Here is a 21,279-nt window from a genome sequence, read left to right as displayed (position 1 = left end):
TTGAAGACGTTGAAGGAGTAGATTTTCTCCAACCCTTCCTCCACGTGTTGTCTCCATCCTTGATTGAACTCTTGAGGTTTTGCGAAACAACTCGTGCTCGCAATATTTCCCTTTCTCATGAAGTTGTTTTGTTGGAAAACCATGTCACAGATCTCAAAGGTATAAATAAAAGATTGATAGCTCTCTTGGAATCAAAGGCAACAACACCACCACCATCACCACCAAAGGAGGACAACTAAGCATTGGTATGGGAAATCCCCTTGGCTTCTGCCAAGCTTGGGGGAGTTGCTCTGGTATCGTATCATCTTTATATCTTTTGCTTTTACCTTTGTTTTAGTTCTTTCCTTTTCAGTTTTTATTTCTTCTGTTAGAGGAATAAGTCTTTAGTTTTTAGTTTGAGTCTTTTGCTTTTGTCTCTCCCCCGATGTATTCGAGCTCACGAGCTATATAATAAAGAGTATCATAGTCAAGGGCTTTGCTATGTGCCATGAGCAAAAGTATGAAAAGAAAGATAGCATGAAAGATCATGAGACGATCTTATGGAAAGTGATAACTTCACTTATGACACGTATGATGATTGAAACTTGTTGAGAATAAATCAACATAGACCTCAGCCACTGTTGCAATTAATAAGAAGTAATAAGGAAAGAGAGGTTCACATATAAATATATCATCTTAGACACTTTTTACAATTGTGAGCACTCACCAAACTATTACATGCTTAGGAGTAGATGTTGGACAAGGAAGACAACATAATGAATTGTATTTGCTTGGTTCCAAGCAATGTTATAAGATTAGAGATCCCTTAGCATGTGATGATTGCTTCCACCTCATATTAGCCAAAACTCCCGCACCAAGTAGAGATACTACTTGTGCATCCATAAACCTTCAACCCAGTTTTGTCATGAGAGTCCACCATACCTATCTATGGATTGAATAAGATCCTTCAAGTAAGTTGTCATCGGTGCAAGCAATAAAAATTGCTCTCTAATATGTATGATCTATTAGTGTGTGGAAAATAAACTTTGTACGAACCTGTGATGAGGAAGACATAAAAGCGACAGACTGCATAATAAAGTTCTTTATCACAGGGGGCAATATAAAGTGACGTTCCTCCGCATTAAGAGGACACGCATTCAAACTTCAAAAGCGCATGACAACCTCTACTTCCCTCTGTGAAGGGCCTATCTTGTACCTTTACTTTTTGCCCTTATAAGAGTCATGGTGATTTTCGTCAATTCCCTATTTTTTCCTTTGTCTTGGCTACCGTCACATGCTTGGGAAAGATCTATATTCATATATCAACTTGGAGTTGAGTACTTATGCTTTATTATTGTTGACTTTACCCTTGAGGTAAATCGTTGGGAGGCAAAACTATAAGCCCCTATCTTCCTTTGTGTCCAGCTGAAACTTTGACACCATGAGTACCACGTGAGTTGTAACAATTGTGGAAAACAAAAGAGATGATTGAGTATGTGGGTTTGCCTTACAAGCTCTTATTTGACTCTTTCTGATGTTATGATAAATTGCAATTGCTTCAATGACTATAGACTATTCTTGGTTACTTCTCGGTAAGGTTTTTTCTTCATGCTTTGCTTTATGAAGAAATTGTTACTTTCCCATAAGAATCTTTATGATGTATTGTTGTTCTATGTGTGATCATGATGCCCTCATGTCCGTATTATGTTTTATCGACACCTTCGTCCCTCAACATGTGGACATGTTTATGGAACTTGGTTTTCGCTTGAGGACAAGCGAGGTCTAAACTTGGGGGAGTTGATACGTCCATTTTGCATCATGCTTTCATGTTGATATTTATTGCTTTTTGGGCTGTTATATTACTTTGTGGTACCATATTTATGCCTTTTCTCTCTTATTTTGGAAGGTTTATTTGAAGAGGGAGAATTCAGGCAGCTGGAATTCTGGACTGGAAAAGGAGCAAATCTTAGTCCACTATTCTGCACATCTCCAAATGCCCTGAAAATATACGTGGATTTTTTTGGGATTATATAAAAAATTATTGGGCGAAAGAAGTACCAGAGGGGGGCTGCCAGGGCGCCACAAGCCCTGCCACCGCCACCCACCCCCCTGGTGGCGGAGTGGGGGCTTGTGGGCTCCCTGTCGGCCCACTAGCCCCCCTCTTTTGCTATATGAAGGGTTTTGGTCTGGAAAAATCATTAGGGAGCTTTTTCGTGGTTTCGCCGCTGCCACGAGGTGGAACTTGAGCAGATCCAATCTAGAGCTCCGGCAGGACGATCTTGCCGGGCAAACTTCCCTCCCGGAGGGGGAAATCATCGCCATCGTCATCACCAACACTCCTCTCGTCGGAGGGGAGGCATCTTCCTCAATATCATCATCAGCACCATCTCCTCTCCAATCCCTAGTTCATCTCTTGTAACCAATCTCCGTCTCACGACTCCTATTGGTACTTGTAAGGTTGCTAGTAGTGTTGATTACTCTTTGTAGTTGATGCTGGTTGGATTACTTGGTGGAAGAGTTTATGTTCAGATCCTTGATACTATTCATTACACCTCTGATCATGATTATGATTATGTTTTGTGAGTGGTTACTTTTGTTCCTCAGGACATGGGATAAGTCATGCTGATAATAGTCATGTGAATTTGATATTCGTTCGGTATTTTGATATGTTGTATGTTGTTTTTCCTCGAGTGGTATTATGTGAACGTCAACTACATAACACTTCACCATATTTGGGCCTAGAGGAAGGCATTGGGAAGTAGTAAGTAGATGATGGGTTGCTGGAGTGACAGAAGCTTAAACCCCAGTCTATGCGTTGCTTCGTGAGGGGCTGATTTGGATCCACTAGTTTAATGCTATGGTTAGACTTTGTCTTAATTCTTCTTTTGTAGTTGCGGATGCTTGCGAGAGAGGTTAATCATAAGTGGGATGCTTGTCCAAGTATGGGCAGTACCCAAGCGCCGGTCCACCCACATATCAAACTATCAAAATAACGAACGCGAATCATATGAACATGATGAAACTAGCATGACAGAAATTCCCGTGTGTCCTCGGGAGCGTTTTTCCTCCTATAAGACTTTGTTCAGGCTTGTCCCTTGCTACAAAAGAGATTGGGCCACTTGCTGCACCGTTGCTACTATTTGCTACTTGTTACTTTTCGCTTTCTACGTTTCACCTCACTACACCATCACTTGTTACCGCTACTTTCAGTGCTTGCAGTTATTACCTTGCTGAAATCCGTTTATCAGAGCCTTCTGCTCCTAGTTGGGTTCGACACTCTTACTTATCGAAAGGACTGCGATTGATCCCCTATAGTTGTGGGTCATCATAATAACATCGAAAACTAGCCAAAATGGACCAAATCTACGAGTTTTGACAATGTCCCCATAACCCGACCCTGAAGTTCCCCGAATGTTCGGATCGCCCCGGGACCCATAATCAGCGAGTAATAGCATAGAAAACTAGCCAAAATGGACTAAATCTGCGAGTTTTAACGAATTCCCCGTAACCGGTCCCAAAGATTCCCGGGCATTTGTAGCGCCACGCGGCATAGAATCGGTGAGCAATAGCATCGAAAACTGGCCAGGATGGACCAAATCTATGAGTTTTCACGAGGTCACCGTAACCGGACCCCGAAGTTCCCCGAATGTTCATATCGCCCCGGGTCCCAAAATTACTGAGTAAGTGAGTAATAATATAGAAAACTGGCTAGCATGAACCGAATTTGCGAGTTTTGACGAGGTCCCCGTAACTGGTCCCCGATGTTTCCCGAACGTTTGTAGCGTCGGGGGACCCAGAATCCGTGAGTAATAGTATAGAAAAATTGACAGAATGGACCAAATCTGTGAGTTTTCATGAGGTTACCGTAACCAGACCCCGAAGTTCCGCGAACATTCGTATCACCCCGGGTCCCAAAAATCATGAGTAATAGCATAGCAAACTGACCAGAATGGACGGAATCTGCGAGTTTTGACGAGGTCCCTGTAACCTGTCTCCGAAGTTTCCCAAACGTCTGTAGTGTCACGGGACCCAGAATCAGTGAGTAATAGCATAGAAAAATGGCCTGAATGAACCAAATTTCTGAGTTTTCATTACGCCACCGTAACCGGGTACCGAAGTTCCCCGAACGTTTGTATCGCCCCGGGTCCCAAAATCAGTGAGTAATATCATAGAAAAGTGGGTAGAATGGACCAAGTCTGCGAGTTTTGACAAGGTCCGACTAACCGGTCCACGAAGTTCGCGGAACGTTCGAATCGCCCCAGAAACAAAAATCAGTGAGTAATAGCATAGAGAAACTGGCCAGAATGGATCATATCTGCGAGTTTTGACAATGTCTCCATAACCCGACCCCGAAATTTCCCGAACGTTCGGATCGCTCCGGGACCCAAAATCAGTGAGTAATAGCATAGAAAACTGGTCAGAATGAACCAAATCTGTGAGTTTCCATGAGGTCACCGTTACCGGACCCCAAAGTTCCCCGAACGTTCGTATGGAAGGAGGCGTTGTCTGGCACGGTGGGGCCATCGACGGCAGGCCTTCAAGGTCGATGCGTCAGTAACTGTTCTGAAGATGGATTGATGGAAGGCGGTGGCGCCGACCTATGAGGGTGCGTCGGACCGGTTTCTGCCGCTGGCCCGGTATGTGGCTCGTTCGGGGCTTCCAGCTTTAGACGTTAAGCTAGATGAGAGGTTTGGGTATGTGGTTCACACTTTGTGCATCCTTTCATCATTGGATAGGAGTAACGACAGAAGTTGCAAAAAGGACGGTTCCAGACATATTTACGTATTGCTTTGTAAGATTTTTATGAATAATTAGTAAAGTGACTGCATGCATCTTCCAGATGCTGAGACCGGAGGTCGTCCTCCTTTTCTAAAAAAAAATCCATAGCTCGTCGGAGAAGGATTTTGAGCTCAAGGATTCTCATTAACTTCTCCCTGAACGACGACGTCTGTTTTGCGCCTTCCCGTAACATTGTAAATGATTTGAGAAATATAATCAGGAGGTGACGCTCTACAACCTCTCCAAAACTGCTTTTCTTGGTTTTACCTTGGTGTTTCTTTCATATTTTTTTATGTTTTTCTAATCTCTTATTTTATTTTTTCGGTTTTCTTTCATATTCCATTTTTCTTTTTCTTTCGTTTTTTCCCTTTCTTTTTCTTTTTTCGGCCATCTTTCAAATTTATGAACATATTTTCTGCAAATTTGCACAATTATAGAAAATCATGAACATTTTTTGAACCCGTGAACATATTTTTTTTAAACATGAACATTCTTTGAATTGACAAAGATTTTTTTTACACATTCACAAACACTTTTGGAATTGGTAAATATCTGTTTTGAAACCCGTGAACATTTGTTTTGAATCGACCAACATTTTGTGAATCGTTGAAACTTGTTAAGAAATTTGGGGAACATTTTTCATAATTTACAAACTTTTTTGTTTTGATGAATATATTTTTTGAAATGCATGGACCTCAAACACATGAATCTTTTTTATCGGCGAGCCATTTTTTTAGTTGTTGAACATTTTTTTAAATTTTCTAAATAGTTTTTACAAATTCATGAACGGTTTTAAATACACGATCATTTTTTAAAAATCATGAACGTTTTTCATTTGCCAAACTTTTTTACAAAATCTTGAACATTTTTTGAATATGTAGACGGAGAGAATACGCCAGAACGCACCCACGGGCCCAATTGTCTGCCGCAATCTGCAGACGATCTAAGCTTGAATCATCTTCAAGTTTCCGTACAACAAGCAAGACTCACAGCTCTAAAATTCTTTTATGCTATCATGATTCTTAGTTTCAAGCTCCAAGTAGTCAAATACATACAGATAACAGGGTAGCAACATGAAACGGATTACTAAAACCGAGCAATAACAACTACTCGCTGTGTCGAGGGGACGAAAACAGCACGGCAGGTTGCTTCTAGCTCTGGCCTCGGCCTCGGTCGTGTGATGAATCATCGCTGCGGCTGCTGCTGGTTCTCCCTCCGCCGTGCGTACCGGGTCCTGTCGTTGTACCTTGGCCTGTCCGACGCTCTCTGTGGCACAGGCTCCACTCTCCTCTGCCTCTCCGGAGATCTCTGAACAATCTCCCCATTCACAAACAGCTCGGCTGCACATAACAATCATACGTCAGAATAAGATTATCTGTTATGCTCCTCAAACACGTGTTACAAATATCGCCGAGCATGTAAAGCAAGACATAAGTGAATGCAGCCTCTCTTAGTTGTGTTAACTTTTCGTAAACAGTAACTTGCACACTGCATCAATGCCTGTCTCTAGGACATCAGACTGGCAAAGGAACAAATAATAGTATGCTAGTATGCACACCAAGGCACGGCTCCGCAAAACCACTTGCTTTGACTACGCCAAATTTTATGGTAAAATTAGCAAAGCAAAGCATTTCTCTTAGGATATAATCAACACTAGAGGGACCTCTCTTACCTCTACAGATAATTTTTCATGTTTTGTCAGCACAAATACCATTATAGAATATGCAGTGACTTGTTAGAAGCCCATTAGCACCCAAAGCATGAATCACGAGCTACACTTCATTGCTTCAGCCACATTTTCAGTCGTTGAAGATACGTATAAAGACCTGATTACACACAAATGCTCGTACCACTTGATACTGTGCATTGTTACTATTTTATACTCCCTCCGTCCAGAAATACTTGTCATAGGAATGGATGTATCTAGATGTATTTTAATTCTAGATACATCCAGTTTTATACATTTGCGCGACAAGTAATTCCGGACGGAGGGGGTATGTACACATAACGCTCACAGCACTTGATGGTGTGTGTTAGGCGTCACTGCCAACCCTAGACAGATTCGAGCAGCAATGGTTGTAACTAAAGAGGGAGATGTTTCATGATAGTTGCATGTATCTCTCTCAACTCTACACATATTAGCAGTACTTGGGGGACAAATAACCTTCAGAGAACCACATGGACTACAGAGCAAATGTTGGAAGTTGACGATACTCATAAATACATGAGTATACTCCTTGCTGCTACACCACTTTATATGGTGCATTAATAATGTATTATACATAATGCTTACAGCACTTGATATTGTGTGTTAGGCACCATTGCTCAGCAGAGACAGATTAGAGCACCATGGGTTGTACTGAAAGAGGGTGTATGTTTCATGATATTAAAATCTACTCACGTGCATGACCATCTACAAGTTTATTAGCAATTGAATCAATGATACCGCCCATAATGCCGCATCAGATGACCAAGAAGAAATCATTTAAATGCTCATGGACAACACATGTCTTGCTGGTTGGCAAAAAAAAAAAAAAAGATGCACTTCTGTACTGCAAGTCTGTAACCTTGAAAAATCTAAAATGGTTGTCGACTTTAGCAGCTATAATCACACAGAGAATCTTATAGACTAACTCCCTTCCTCAAATGGCTTATCATCGACAGGAAGTTTTGAACTTAACATGGCATTGTTTAAACAAAAAGGCAGCAAAAGATGGTTGTGGGATATGTATAACATGTCCAGAATTACCTCCATAGTCCTTGTGCTCAGGGTCAACATAGGAATCCGGGAGCACAAAGAGAACGCCAGGAATCCCTGCAGCACAACCAAAAGATGTATTCAGACACACCCTATGGGAAGGAGAAACAGGACAGGTTAGCTCTGGTAATTTTAGATGTGGTTAAAAGACAAACCTTCAAGCTTGTTGGATGTCTCTTCATCAATCTCACACCCGAACCCAAAGTAGCGCTCACACGAGACGTTGTAAATCTTCTTCTTGGCCTCTTCCTCGCTGCGACACATGAGGGGACAGAACAATATCACATCATCAGGCTTACACTAACAATACTTGACAGAAATAAGAAGCAAGCTTGCTGACACTGCGTACTTCACACCCCAGGATATGTTCTAAAATGGAGATGGTGATAAGATAATACCAGCACGCAGGCCCGCAGCGAAATCGACAGGATGGATTTGTACCTTCCGAGGACCTTGGCGAGGGTCTGTATGTAGCAGTCGATCATCTGGTGCTTGGAGGCGCCCTCGCCGCCGGGCTTGTCCATGACGATGAGCCAGTGCTCGTAGTCGCACCCGGGGAACAGCGGCGCCATCTCCGTGGGTGCCCGGTCCCCTCCGCCCCCGCCCCCGCCACGCGCGGGGGAGTACCCGTCTCCCCCGGGCCGCCGCGCCATGCCCCTGGCGCCACCGACGCCACGGAGGAGGAGGAAAGACGAGGACGCCACGGCCGCCGGGCGCAGCATCTCCTTCGCCGCCGCCGCCGGGGCGCGCGGGAAGGAGGGGGCGGAGGAGATGCGGCGGGAGATGAGGAGGCGCGCGGCGGAGGTGGAGGATGGGGAGAGGATCCTTCGGGCCATGGCGGCGGCGGCGGCGGTGTGGAAGGTTCTGGAAGGGAGATGGGGAATGGGGAATTCGGATCGGGACGAGACGAAGACCTACTGGGGGTTTAGGAGACAAAAATGGGTTTAAGCTTAAATGGGCTTCTTGAAGTCGTACGTGTGGGCTCACGATCACACGGCCTTTTTCCCGGCCCAACTGAAGGCCACCACAGTTTGTGTGGGTTTGGGAATTTGGTCATCTCTCCAAAACCAAAGTAGTAGTAGCCCTCCCACAACGTTCTTCTCATCATCAACAACAACAACAACAATGAAGTTGTAGCCCTGTGTTTTTTTCATTATGAAACTTTGTTCATGGGTTATCAGTTTTGTGCTTGACTTACGAAGCTCACGATTTAGCGAATCATGCCTTACATCAAGGAGTTGGCCGTCATGCCTGGTTAGGCCAGCCCGATGATCTTTGTTCGGTCCTACAAAAGCATTGTGACGGTTTAATAAAGCTCGGCGAGATTTTCTAACAAAAAAGTTGTAGCACCTTAAGAGTAGTAGTAGTAGTAGTTTGGTCGTCGCTGCTTTGGTCGCTTCTTTTTCTTTTCTCACAATTTTTGTCCGTGTGTGCATGTGTGCGTGCTTTGTGCCTCTTAGCTATGCAAAGATCAGATGTGTATTCATTATGTTTGTATCCACTTGATTCTTTATTTTATGTAAAAAATCCATCCTTTATAAAAAAATAAATGGTAGGGGGTTGCATTTGATAATTCGCTTCAAAATATTTATTTATTGATTGAGGGGTTACCGATTTATAAAACGTGCGTTGATTTGGTTAAGGCAAGGGTTACCAGCTGTTATTGAGTTAGTACGGAATTTACCTAACATAAAAAATTGCTCACTACGTTTGTATTTCCAAGCACTTGCTTTCTGTTTTATAGCTTCGGATTACCTAAATCACGATTTCATGGGATATTTTGTCTTGTTTTCCTTTGAAAAACAAAATATGCCTGGATTATGAAATGGAAAGAAAAACGTACTCCCTCAGTACGATTTCAAAACAGAACACAAGAAGCAGTAAAAAACATGAATTAATTTGAATAGAATGCAAATTACGTTGAATTGAAGAAGCCTGCTTATATTTTCTACAAACTTTAAAATTATTCATGTTTATGATAGCGATTCTGAAGGCCCAGTGGCCAACGGTCATAGTCAAGACTAGACATAGAAAATCCGCCTATGTAGTGAGGTTATCAAGGTTCGGTTAAAGATTCATGTGGTGTGCGAGTTCTGATGTTCAGTTGGAGATGCCAAATTAGAGGGCCACCAATTAGTGGTCACGAGTGGTAATTATTTGATCTATCAAAAGAAAGCAAATACAAGTACACACACGGATAAAGGTGAATTAAGAAACGGAATAGGAAACAAATGTCGACATGATAACAGCTGCTCAAAGATAAGTAGTACCACAGGAACAAGGTTCGCACAAAACACAAGAATTCAACACCCAGAAGACATGATATATCACCCAAATGTACCGCTGAAACAAGGGTTTAACAAAATAACTACTTAGTAAGATGACAGCAGTTCCATGTAGGGTGATGCTCCACACCGCAGATTTCCATGTCCAAAGATGGCATGCTGATTTTTTCACATAACGATGCACTTGTTGTCATACATGGTTTTGAAGTGCTCTTTCTCCTTGTTAGCATGCTCCAGACTAGCCATGAGCCTCTGGATTAGTGTGTAAAAATATTTTACCGTCTTCGTAATCCTAGTCAGATGTTCACAAATCTTTTCTGCCGAATATGCATCACCACTATTCCTGTTTTGTCCATCATTTGCTTCCTGTAACAGGGGAACAAGACACGGGTGAGAAAAGAGTCCATCTATCCAGAGATAAAAACAACTATAAAAAGCTGAATAACCTTAACATGAGGGAGCATCTGGTAAGAGAATGCTTTGCCGTTATTGCTTGATATAACAAGGTCAACTATAGCAAGCAATTTCTTGCGTTGTATCTCACGATGCTCGACACCTTTGGTCTCGTTGTCAAAGAGAACGACCCTATTTTGACATAGCTTCAACATGTCCTGTGAAAAAACGAGGATGAAAATCTAAGCTCTAAGAAAAAAGATTGCCAGTGATAAATACTAACTAACCAAAAAAACAATTCTTACAATATAATCAAATAATAAGTAGTTTGAAATACTCTGTTGATATTGGAAAAGATATGACATAGACCTGGACATAAGCCGGGGATTTCACAATTAGCATTTTCTTCCAAGCAACCTCCTCCCCCACTGCATCTCCATGTGTGAAAACTAATATAAGATGGTCGAGGATCTTGTCACCAAAAAACAGTTTAATCAACTCCACAGCATTATGCTCTTCACGAGAAAATCGTGAAGCAGCTGAGAATACCATAAGCAAAGCATGTATGCCATCTTTAGACATCTCGATACACTTAACAATTTCTTTACAGGCATCTTCCATTGAAATCTTCATGTCAAACAAACCTATCAAAAACAATAAATGGAGGTCAGGTTATGTTGAAGTGATAAATGTTTGGTTTGCTATATGCAACAAAATTGGCACAAAAAATTGACTGAAAACTAGTACACAAATTTGAAACTGCATCAAAATAACAACAGGAGAGCACTTTCTCTCATAGTGTGAAACAGATGCAATGATACAGTAAGAGAGCGGACATGAAGACTTTTTTTGTTTGCAGAACAAATGGGATAACATTGCTTATGTACATTTGCCAGGAAAAACATCCACAAAGAAACATGATTTCTTCCATCTAAAAACAAAAGATAGATTTGTAGAAAAAAAATAAAAAAAATACAATTGCTTGATTGGCTTTCTAGAAAAAATATGTTCATTCATTGGACACAATCTACACATTTATGTTTAGACTTAGGGTTACATTTGATTGAAAACCACCGTCCATTCATTGGATATAATATATTTCTTGGACAGGATAAGGCCAGCAATACTTCAATTTGGCAATGCAAAGAAAATAATTATCTACAACTTCAGTGCATGATGACCAAATACAGGTCATCCACAAAACATAAAAAAACAATAGATTAATCCTGGGATAAATAAAGCACAACTGGGATTCTTGGAGATCCATACTTGCCTCCTTAATTAATTACCTGGGGTGTCTATCACGTTGATGGTGCGGGCGGCGCCGCCGCCGTCGTGGAAGGTGGTGCTGCTCCTCTGGCAGGTCTCGGTGACGCTCCCGGGGGAGTACTCGGAGGCAAAGGCTTGGCTCCCAAGGATTAAGTTGGCCGTGGCGCTCTTCCCCGTGCCAACCTTCCCGACGAGGGCAATGGTGACCTCGGCGAGGGGAGGGGCGGGCATCACCGCCCAGTCGCTGTCGACGCCACCGCCGCCCATGATGGTCTGCACCTGCTGATCGAAAGGACATCGCCGCCGCATCAGCGACCAAGATCTTTGGACAGAGAAACAGGGGCCAGAGATTACAGACAAGAGGTGGAGACCAGAGATAATCGGCAGCCTCACCTTCGCCGGAGCTTCTGCTGGGAAAGGAGAAGGAGTTGACCGGGAGGGAGCTGAGACGGCGCCGGAGTAGCTGTGGGTGGACGGAATAAGTAGTAAGGAGGGAGCTGAGAAGCCGGCGCCGGGGGAATTGAATGCGTCGCCAGTTCACGAGGACGACCGCCGCTTCGAGTTCCACCGCAGGGTTTTTTTTGGGTTTGGTCTGCACAAGACGAGGCCGCCGGTTATTCCATGGTCACCTCTCTTACTGTATCATTGTTCTGTACAAGATAATTAAAGGCAATAGAGGTGACCATGGAATAACCGGATGCAGAACACATGAATTATCTGACATAGCTGACATTTTGCCTTTAATTATCTTGTCTGTACCATGGTTTTGAATTTCAGTTCAGAAAATATTTCAGCACCAACCGAAATCACTGAAATTCAGTGAAATTCAGTAATTTCAGTTTGCATTTCGGCCAAAGGACCGAAATATTCACTTGAATTTAAATAAATATTTCAAAATTTTGAAAAATATTTGATTTCCAGTGTACTACTGAAATTGCTGAAATATTTTGGCCGAAACGTAATATTTCAGTGTCTACTGAAATTAATGAAATTCAATGAATTTCATTGAAATGTCACTGTAAATGAAAACCATGGTCTGTCGACCAGCAAGAACGACGGATTTGTAATTGGAAAATATTTAAAATAAGGCGGATGATTTCTTCCTCGCATAAACCGCGTCCTCCGCTCGACACATGTCCTCATGTGCGGCACGCATCGCTCTCCACTTTTCCTTATCCATCCACACGATCCACACATTTTTCCTACTTCATCCCCTACCTTCCTTCGCTCGTGGATCTCGCACCCAGCTCTTCTCTGCTTCGGCAGCTCGCGTCCCGCCGTTGCATCGATGCTAGTGGACCTCGCTGCTGCAGAGGGGAGTGTTGTAGAGAAACCAATGGCGCAGCGTTAGGTGTTGCGGTGGAGCTATGACGGGCAACTGATGCTGCCATGGAGCACGACCGGCGCGCAGTGAGGCATGCGGCGGTCGTCGGGGAGTTGCGGTGCAGCACCGCTGCACCCGCGATGGAGCTACAATGAAGCATGTGGTGGCCGTTGGGATGCCTCCATGGAGCATCGCCGCGGTGGCGATCGGGTTGTAGTAAAGCATACTACGACCGTTGTGGTGCTGTGATGGAGCATTGCGCCTACGCTGCGACAATGACCGTGGCGACTGGTCGACGGGGGCACTGCAAGTTAGGCGATGTTGTTATGAAGCTACGATGGAGCAACGCCGGTCCGTCGGAAGCATCATCGATGCTGCAATGAAGCCTCGCCGGAATTGCAATGGAGCTTCGCTGGACAGGCCAGTGCTGCGTTGGAGCTCTGTTGGAATTGCAATAGAGCTTGTCGGACGCAGCTGTGTGGTTGGAGCTTTGTCAAACGCACGTCGATGTACCATGAGAGAGGAAGTGGAGTTTTGCAGGGGCAGCAACGCTGGTTTAAGTTGTTACACGCTTGCTGCTGTTGTGACGTTGCATGCGATCCAACTACCACACCCTCATTTATTGGACGGCTGGCCAGCCGGATGATTTCTTGGAGAAATCATCCGAGTGATTCGTAGCATCCGCCTTTGTAATAGCTATCCTGGAAATCCACCATAACATAAACTGGTGGTACTTCCTTCCCATGAACCTGGTCCATACGCAGCTGCCAAATACGCCAAACCAACATGATCACCATGTTACGAACCACATTTGAGCATCTTGAAAGAACATGCAATAGCCAATCCTTCCCATTATCAACAAGGAAATCATCTGTTCCTGATCGATAACCAAATAAGGCGTGCATTATTGCATGATACTATGGCATGAAAAGAACTCTTCTCTTCCACCCCACACAAGGGACAAGTCGAACGTTTTGACAAATGTTTGTAATTTTTACATTGTGTCGTTGGAAGGGCTCCGGACACTACCTTCCAAGTCGTGATTTTCATCTTTTGTAGAACTGATGACTTCCAAATTGTGTTCCATAAAGACCTCACCCCATCAGGTGCCGGACTTGAAACTCCCCCTGCAAACGCAGAGTTATGATCCCATATAGCTAACTTATACGCACTTTTAACTGAGAACAAGCCGGACTTTTCAGGAAACCACGCAATAAAAATCATTCCGCAAGCTTGGGGAAGTTCTTATTTTCATGATGTAGTTGATATCCATTGCCAGAAGTGCCCAGTCAACCGATCAACCCTCCATGCTCCATTGTCATCTAAGAAGTCAGAGACACGGTTAAAACGGGATGTGCGTCTAGGCGTAATAGGCATGTAAGAGTATACATGTGGTATCCATGGGTCACGCCAAGTTCTTATAAGCTCGCCATTCGCCACACGCCAGATTACCCCTTTTTTCAACAATTCAAGTCCATATAGAATTCCTTTCCACATTGTTGAGCCATTAATAGGGAAGACAATATCCAGCAAATTCCCCGAAGGGTAATATTTCGCCTTGAGCAACCTGGCACAAAGACTGTTCGGAGCATCCAGTAGTCGCCAAGCTTGCTTAGCTAGTAGAGCCTAGTTGAAAGCCCTCATGTCACGAAATACCATACCTCCCATAGATTTTGGAAGTCTCATTTTATCCCAACTCAGGCATGCCATCTTATGCTTCCCCTTATCAACACCCCACCAGTACTGACACATCAAACGAGTTAACTCATCGCACACTGACGCGGGCAACTTAAAAACACTCATCACATATGCTGGAATTGCCTGAGCAACAAATTTAATTAAGATCTCTTTGTTACCTGATGACATATATTGCTCACTCCAGTCAATCATTCTCTTCCTCAATCTATCTTGGACAGTTTCAAATTTTCCTTTATGCATTCTTCCCTCTGGAACAGTTAAACCAAGATACTTACGCTCAAAAACTTCGTGAGTAATCTGCAAAACCCTCTTTACCTCAACAGCAACCGAAGGCAGACAGTTATCTAAAAATAGGATGGATCACTTTGCCGGATTAATTAAGTGTTCAAACACCCTTTTACCAAAGAAGCCTGCAATTCCAAAGCTTGAAAAAACAAACTTGAAATTTCCGGAGCACCTCTACAAACTTTACCCCTTTCAATCCCTCTGTCGCAATAGACTTGCTGATAAGAGATGATAGGGCATCAACAATAAACAAGAAGAGAAAGGGGGACAAAGGGTCACCTTGACGAAGCCCCCGAGACGGGGAAAAAGAATCCAACAATTTTCCATTGAACTTGACCGAGTACTTAACTGACGATAAACATGCCATAACTCTTGAAATCCAGCGCTGAGAGAAACCCCACTTGAGAAGAGACTTCTCCAGTCATAGGCCTTAGAAAGATTAAGCTTGTAAGCACAAAAAGGTATGGAATTTTCCTTAACTGACTGTATATGATGAATACACTCGAAAGCAATAATAGAATTATCTGTAATTAGTCTTCCAGGAATGAAAACACTCTGATTCTTAGAAATAAGCTATGTTAAGAGAGGGAGTAACCAGTTCACCAAGCACTTTGAGACAATCTTATACACCACGTTACACAGGCTGATCGGTCTAAAGTCCTTCAGTTCTTTTGGATGAGGAATTTTAGGAATTAGCACAATCACCATGTCATTAACTCCGTCTGGCATAATCCTTGTGACAAAGAATTCTTGGATTGCTGCAATAATCTCCATCTTTAGTACTGCCGAATTTCGCTGGTAAAATCTAGCCGGAAAGCCATCTGTCCCGGGGCCTTCAAGGGTCCAATTTGAAATAGCACACCGGAAATCTCTCTTTCAGAATAAGGCAAATCCAAAGATGCATTCATCTCCGGTGTAACTTTTTGCTGGATACAAACGAGGACCACTTTAGGATCCAACATCGTGTCCTTGGTGTATACTTCCCTGAAATATGAGCTGGCCATCCTCTCCATCTCCGATGGTCCATCGCACCAAGAACCATCTGCTTTCCTTAGACGATGAATATGATTACGTCGTGATATCCAGATAGCCCTACGGTGGAGGTATTTTGTGTTACGTTCGCCCTCTTTTAGACAGTAATACGTGAGCATTGTAGCCACATCATCTCTTCTCTATACAAGAGTTCATCTAGCTGGTTCATCTTGTTTTGAATACAAGAACGATCAGCCCCGGCCAACTGTAATCCAGCTAGTTGGCTCCTTAAAGTCTCGATTTTACCTCTGCATAACTTGTTTTAGGGATGCAGCCACCGATTCTGACCTGGATGTCTTTCCCACATAATTTCGTATCGTGGCACTTGTCCTTGCTTATAAACAAACTGAGAACCTCCTTGCTGAATCAACAAAGGACAGTGATCCGAGCAAGGATCATTGGACGTTATGGGCCAACGACCCATCCGAGGACCACTCCTCACCAACCTGTCGACCCTCCATTGCTCCACCACTCGTACTGGTCGTCCAATACCAACACGTGCATGTCGCCTTTCACCATGCCCCATGGGACCCGAAGAAGACTACAACCAACCGTTGTTTGGGCTTGGCTACGCCCCACCCTAAGCCCTAAACCACACCGTCGGGTGGGGCAGGAGCTGCACCATTTCCTCCAAAAAAAATGTGACATGAGATTTCAAAGAACACGAGAGCCGATAACCATGGAATAGTAATGTTGCGTCCTCTTGAACCCAATTGGATTCAGAAACTACATAAAGTCAAATTGCACGAATCAAATGACCCACGCACTAAGACCCTAGCTAACTCTTCCGAATAGATGAAGCACTGGAGCTACAAAAGCACATGATCAAATGACCCTCACATTAAAATCCTAGTCAAAGCCCTCTAATCAAAGCAGTAAAACCCCTAGGCATTTTACTACATGTGTTGCTGATACAACTTACTGTTGGGTAACGTAGGATAAATTCAAAATTTTCCTACGCATGTTCAGATCTTCCTATGGAGAGACCAGCAACGAGAGAGGGGTAAGAGCATCTTCATACCTTTGAAGATCGCTAAGCGGAAGCGTTGCTAGAACGCGGTTGATGGAGTCGTACTCGCAGCGATTCCGATCTAGTGCCGAACAACGGCACCTCCGCGTTCAACACACGTGCAGCCCGGTGACGTCTCCCGCACCTTGATCCAGCAAGGATGAGGGAGAGGTTGGGGAAGAAGACCAGCAACACGACGGCGTGGTGTTGGTGGAGAGACGAGGTCTTCCGGCAGGGCTTCGCCAAGCGCCGGCAGAGAGGAGGAGGAAGAAGTGCAGGGCTGCGCCGAGGGAGAGGGAAAACCGTGTCCTCCAAAGGCCAAAGGTGCCCACTATATATAGGGGAAGGGGAGAGGGGGTGCCACCCCCAGGGTTCCCACCCTAGGGGGTGCGGCAGCCCTCCCAGATGGGGGGAGTGGCGGCCAGATGGGAAGGAGGGGGTGGCGCACCCCTCTGGTGGGCCTAAGGCCCACCTAAGTTAGGGTTCCCCCCTCTCCCCTTTTTCCTGGTGCACATGGGCTGGGTGGGGGGCGCACCAGCCCACTTAGGGGCTGGTTCCCTTCCCCACTTAGCCCATCTAGCCTCCCGGGGTCGTCACCCCCCTTCGATGGTCCCCCGGGACCACCTCCGGTGGTCTCGGTGGTCCCGGTACGTTACCGGTGATGCCCGAAACACTTCCGGTGTCCGAAACCATCCGTCCTATATATCAATCTTTACCTCCGGACCATTCCGGAGCTCCTCGTGACATCCGGGATCTCATTCGGGACTCCGAACAACTTTCGGTAATATCGTATAACAATTCCCTATAACCCTAGCGTCATCGAACCTTAAGTGTGTAGACCCTACGGGTTCGGGAGACAGGCAGACATGACCGAGACACCTCTCTGGACAGTAACCATCAGCGGGGTCTGGATACCCATGGTGGATCCCACTAGCTCCACGATGATCTCATCGGATGAACCACGATGTCAAGGATTCAATCAATCCCGTATACGGTTCCCTTTGTCTGTCGGTATAGAACTTGCCCGAGATTCGATCGTCGGTATACCTATACCTTGTTCAATCTCGTTACCGGTAAGTCTCTTTACTCGTTCCGTAGCACGTCATCGTGTGACTAACTCCTTAGTCACATTGAGCTCATGATGATGTTCTACCGAGTGGGCCCAGAGATACCTCTCCGTCACACGGAGTGACAAATCCCGATCTCGATTCGTGCCAACCCAACAGACACTTTCGGAGGTACCCGTAGTGCACCTTTATAGTCACCCAGTTACGTTGTGACGTTTGATACACCCAAAGCACTCCTACGGTATCCGGGAGTTGCACAATCTCACGGTCGAAGGAAAAGATACTTGACATTAGAAAAGCATTAGCATACGAACAATACGATCTAGTGCTAGGCTTAGGATTGGGTCTTGTCCACCACATCATTCTCCCAATGATGTGATCCCGTTATCAATGACATCCAATGTCCATGATCAGGAAACCATGATCATCTATTGACTAACGAGCTAGCCAACTAGAGGCTTGCTAGGGACACATTGTGATCTATTCATTCACACATGTATTACGGTTTCCTTTTAATACAATTATAGCATGAACGATAGACGATTATCATGAACAAGGAAATATGATAATAACCATTTTATTATTGCCTCTAGGGCATATTTCCAACAGTCTCCCACTTGCACTAGAGTCAATAGTCTAGTTACATTGTGATGTCTCGAACGCCCATAGCATTATGGTGCTGATCATGTTTTGCTCGTGGAAGAGGTTTAGTCAACGGGTCTGCAATATTCAGATCCGTGTGTACTTTACAAATATCCATCACTCCACTCTGGACATGGTCCTGGATGGAGTTGTAGCGGCGCTTGATGTGCTTCGTCTTCCGGTGAAACCTGGGCTCCTTGGCTATGGCAATGGCTCCAGTGTTATCACAGAAGAGTGTCATAGGACCCGACGCGCTTGGAACCACTCCAAGGTCGGTGATGAGCTCCTTCATCCAAATTCCTTCATGAGCCGCTTCTGAAGCAGCTATGTACTCCGCTTCACATGTAGACGCTGCCACGACTTCTTGCTTGCTGCTGCACCAGCTCACTGCCCCACCATTCAACACATATACGTATCCGGTTTGTGACTTAGAGTCATCCGGATCTGTGTCGAAGCTAGCGTCGACGTAACCCTTTACGACGAGCTCTTCGTCACCTCCATAAACGAGAAACATTTCCTTAGTCCTTTTCAGGTACTTAAGGATATTCTTGACCGCTGTCCAGTGTTCCGCACCGGGATTACTTTGGTACCTCCCTACCAAGCTTATCGCAAGGTTTATATCAGGTCTGGTACACAACATGGCATACATTAGAGAGCCCACGGCTGAAGCGTAGGGGACAAAACCCATCTTCTCTCTATCTGCTGCCGTGGTCGGCGACTGAGTCTTACTCAATCTCATACCTTGCAAAACTGGCAAGAACCCTTTCTTTGAGTTTTCCATATTGAATTTCTTCAATATCTTGTCAAGGTATGTACTTTGCGAAAGACCTATGAGGCGTCTCAATCTATCTCTATAGATTTTGATGCCTAATATGTATGCAGCTTCTCCAAGGTCCTTCATTGAAAAACTCTTGTTCAAATAGGCCTTTATGCTCTCCAACATCTCTATATCATTCCCCATCAATACTATGTCATCCACATATAGTACGAGGAAAGCTACGGAGCTCCCACTCACTTTCTTGTACAGACAGGCTTCTCCGTAAACCTGTATGAACCCAAACGCTTTAATCACTTCATTAAAGCGAATGTTCCAACTCCGAGATGCTTGCACCAGCCCATAGATGGAGCGCTGGAGCTTGCATACTTTGTTAGCACCCTTAGGGTCGACAAAACCTTCTGGTTGCATCATATACAACTCTTCCTTAAGGTTCCCGTTAAGGAACGCCGTTTTGACGTCCATTTGCCAAATTTCATAATCATAAAAGGCGGCAATTGCTAACATGATTCGGACTGATTTCAGCTTCGCTACAGGAGAGAAAGTCTCTTCGTAGTCAACTCCTTGAATTTGTCGAAAACCCTTTGCGACAAGTCGAGCTTTGTAAACGGTTACATTACCGTTTGCATCAGTCTTCTTCTTGAAGATCCATTTATTTTCTATGGCTCGCCGGTCATCGGGCAAGTCCACCAAAGTCCATACTTTGTTCTCATACATGGATCCTATCTCGGATTTCATGGCCTCAAGCCATTTGTTGGAATCCGGGCCCGCCATCGCTTCTTCATAGTTCGAAGGTTCACCGTTGTCTAACAACATGATTTCCATCACTGGGTTGCCGTACCACTCTGGTGCGGAGCGTACCCTTGTGGACCTTCGCGGTTCAGTAGTAACTTGATCCGAAGCTTCATGATCATCATCATTAACTTCCTCTTCAGTCGGTGTAGGCACCACAGGAACAACTTCTTGCGTTGCGCTACTTTCCTGTTCGAGAGGGGGTGTAATTACCTCATCAAGTTCTACCTTCCTCCCACTTACTTCTTTCGAGAGAAACTCTTTCTCTAGAAAGGATCCGTTCTTGGCAACAAAGGTTTTACCTTCGGATCTAAGATAGAAGGTATACCCAATAGTTTCCTTAGGGTATCCTATGAATACGCATTTTTCCGCTTTGGGTTCGAGCTTTTCTGGTTGAAGTTTCTTCACATAAGCATCGCAGCCCCAAACTTTAAGAAACGACAACTTAGGTTTCTTGCCAAACCATAGTTCATACGGTGTCGTCTCAACGGATTTAGACGGTGCCCTATTTAAAGTGAATGCTGCAGTTTCTAATGCGTATCCCCAAAATGATAGCGGTAAGTCGGTGAGAGACATCATAGATCGTACCATATCTAATAAAGTGCGATTACGACGTTCAGACACTCCGTTGCGCTGCGGTGTGCCAGGCGGCGTCAGTTGTGAAACGATTCCACACTTCCTTAGGTGTGTGCCAAATTCGTGACTCAAATATTCTCCTCCACGATGAGATCGTAGACATTTAATTTTTCTGTCACGTTGATTCTCAACCTCACTCTGAAATTCCTTGAACTTTTCAAACGTCTCAGATTTGTGCTTCATCAAGTAGATATACCCATACCTACTCAAATCATCGGTGAGAGTGAGAACATAACGATAACCACCGCGAGCCTCAACGTTCATTGGACCACACACATCAGTATGTATTATTTCCAATAAGTCGGTTGCTCTCTCCATTATTCCTGAGAATGGAGTCTTAGTCATCTTGCCCATGAGGCACGGTTCGCATGTGTCAAATGATTCAAAGTCAAGAGACTCTAGCAGTCCATCAGTATGGAGCTTCTTCATGCGCTTAACGCCGATATGACCAAGGCGGCTGTGCCACAAGTATGTGGGACTATCATTATCAACTTTGCATCTTTTGGTACTCACACTATGAATATGTGTAACATCACGATCGAGGTTCATCAAGAAT

The 21,279-nt window shown here is 44.4% G+C and overlaps 2 protein-coding genes across 2 annotated transcripts; both read right to left on the bottom strand.

Moving 5' to 3' along the window:
- Window positions 1–5,744: 5,744 nt before the first annotated feature.
- On the bottom strand, window positions 5,745–10,409 carry LOC123404844 (multiple organellar RNA editing factor 2, chloroplastic-like). The gene is made up of 5 exons (XM_045098792.1): window positions 10,248–10,409; window positions 7,958–8,430; window positions 7,672–7,769; window positions 7,508–7,573; window positions 5,745–6,098 (listed from the first exon to the last, which is right to left on the bottom strand). The coding sequence occupies exons 1-5, from the start codon at window positions 10,407–10,409 to the stop codon at window positions 5,944–5,946; spliced, it is 954 nt and encodes a 317-aa protein (XP_044954727.1). The 3' UTR covers window positions 5,745–5,943.
- Window positions 10,410–10,506: 97 nt separating this feature from the next.
- On the bottom strand, window positions 10,507–12,033 carry LOC123404843 (immune-associated nucleotide-binding protein 7-like). Its single transcript, XM_045098791.1, has 2 exons — window positions 11,484–12,033; window positions 10,507–10,838 (listed from the first exon to the last, which is right to left on the bottom strand). The coding sequence occupies exons 1-2, from the start codon at window positions 11,770–11,772 to the stop codon at window positions 10,507–10,509; spliced, it is 621 nt and encodes a 206-aa protein (XP_044954726.1). The 5' UTR covers window positions 11,773–12,033.
- Between the last annotated feature and the right edge of the window lie 9,246 nt (window positions 12,034–21,279).

The sequence above is a fragment of the Hordeum vulgare genome, chromosome 6H, assembly GCF_904849725.1.
Source record: "Hordeum vulgare subsp. vulgare chromosome 6H, MorexV3_pseudomolecules_assembly, whole genome shotgun sequence".
Classification (NCBI taxonomy): Eukaryota; Viridiplantae; Streptophyta; class Magnoliopsida; order Poales; family Poaceae; genus Hordeum; species Hordeum vulgare.
The sequence above is the reverse complement of the archived record's forward strand: the minus strand, read 5'-3'. Positions and strand labels throughout refer to the sequence as shown.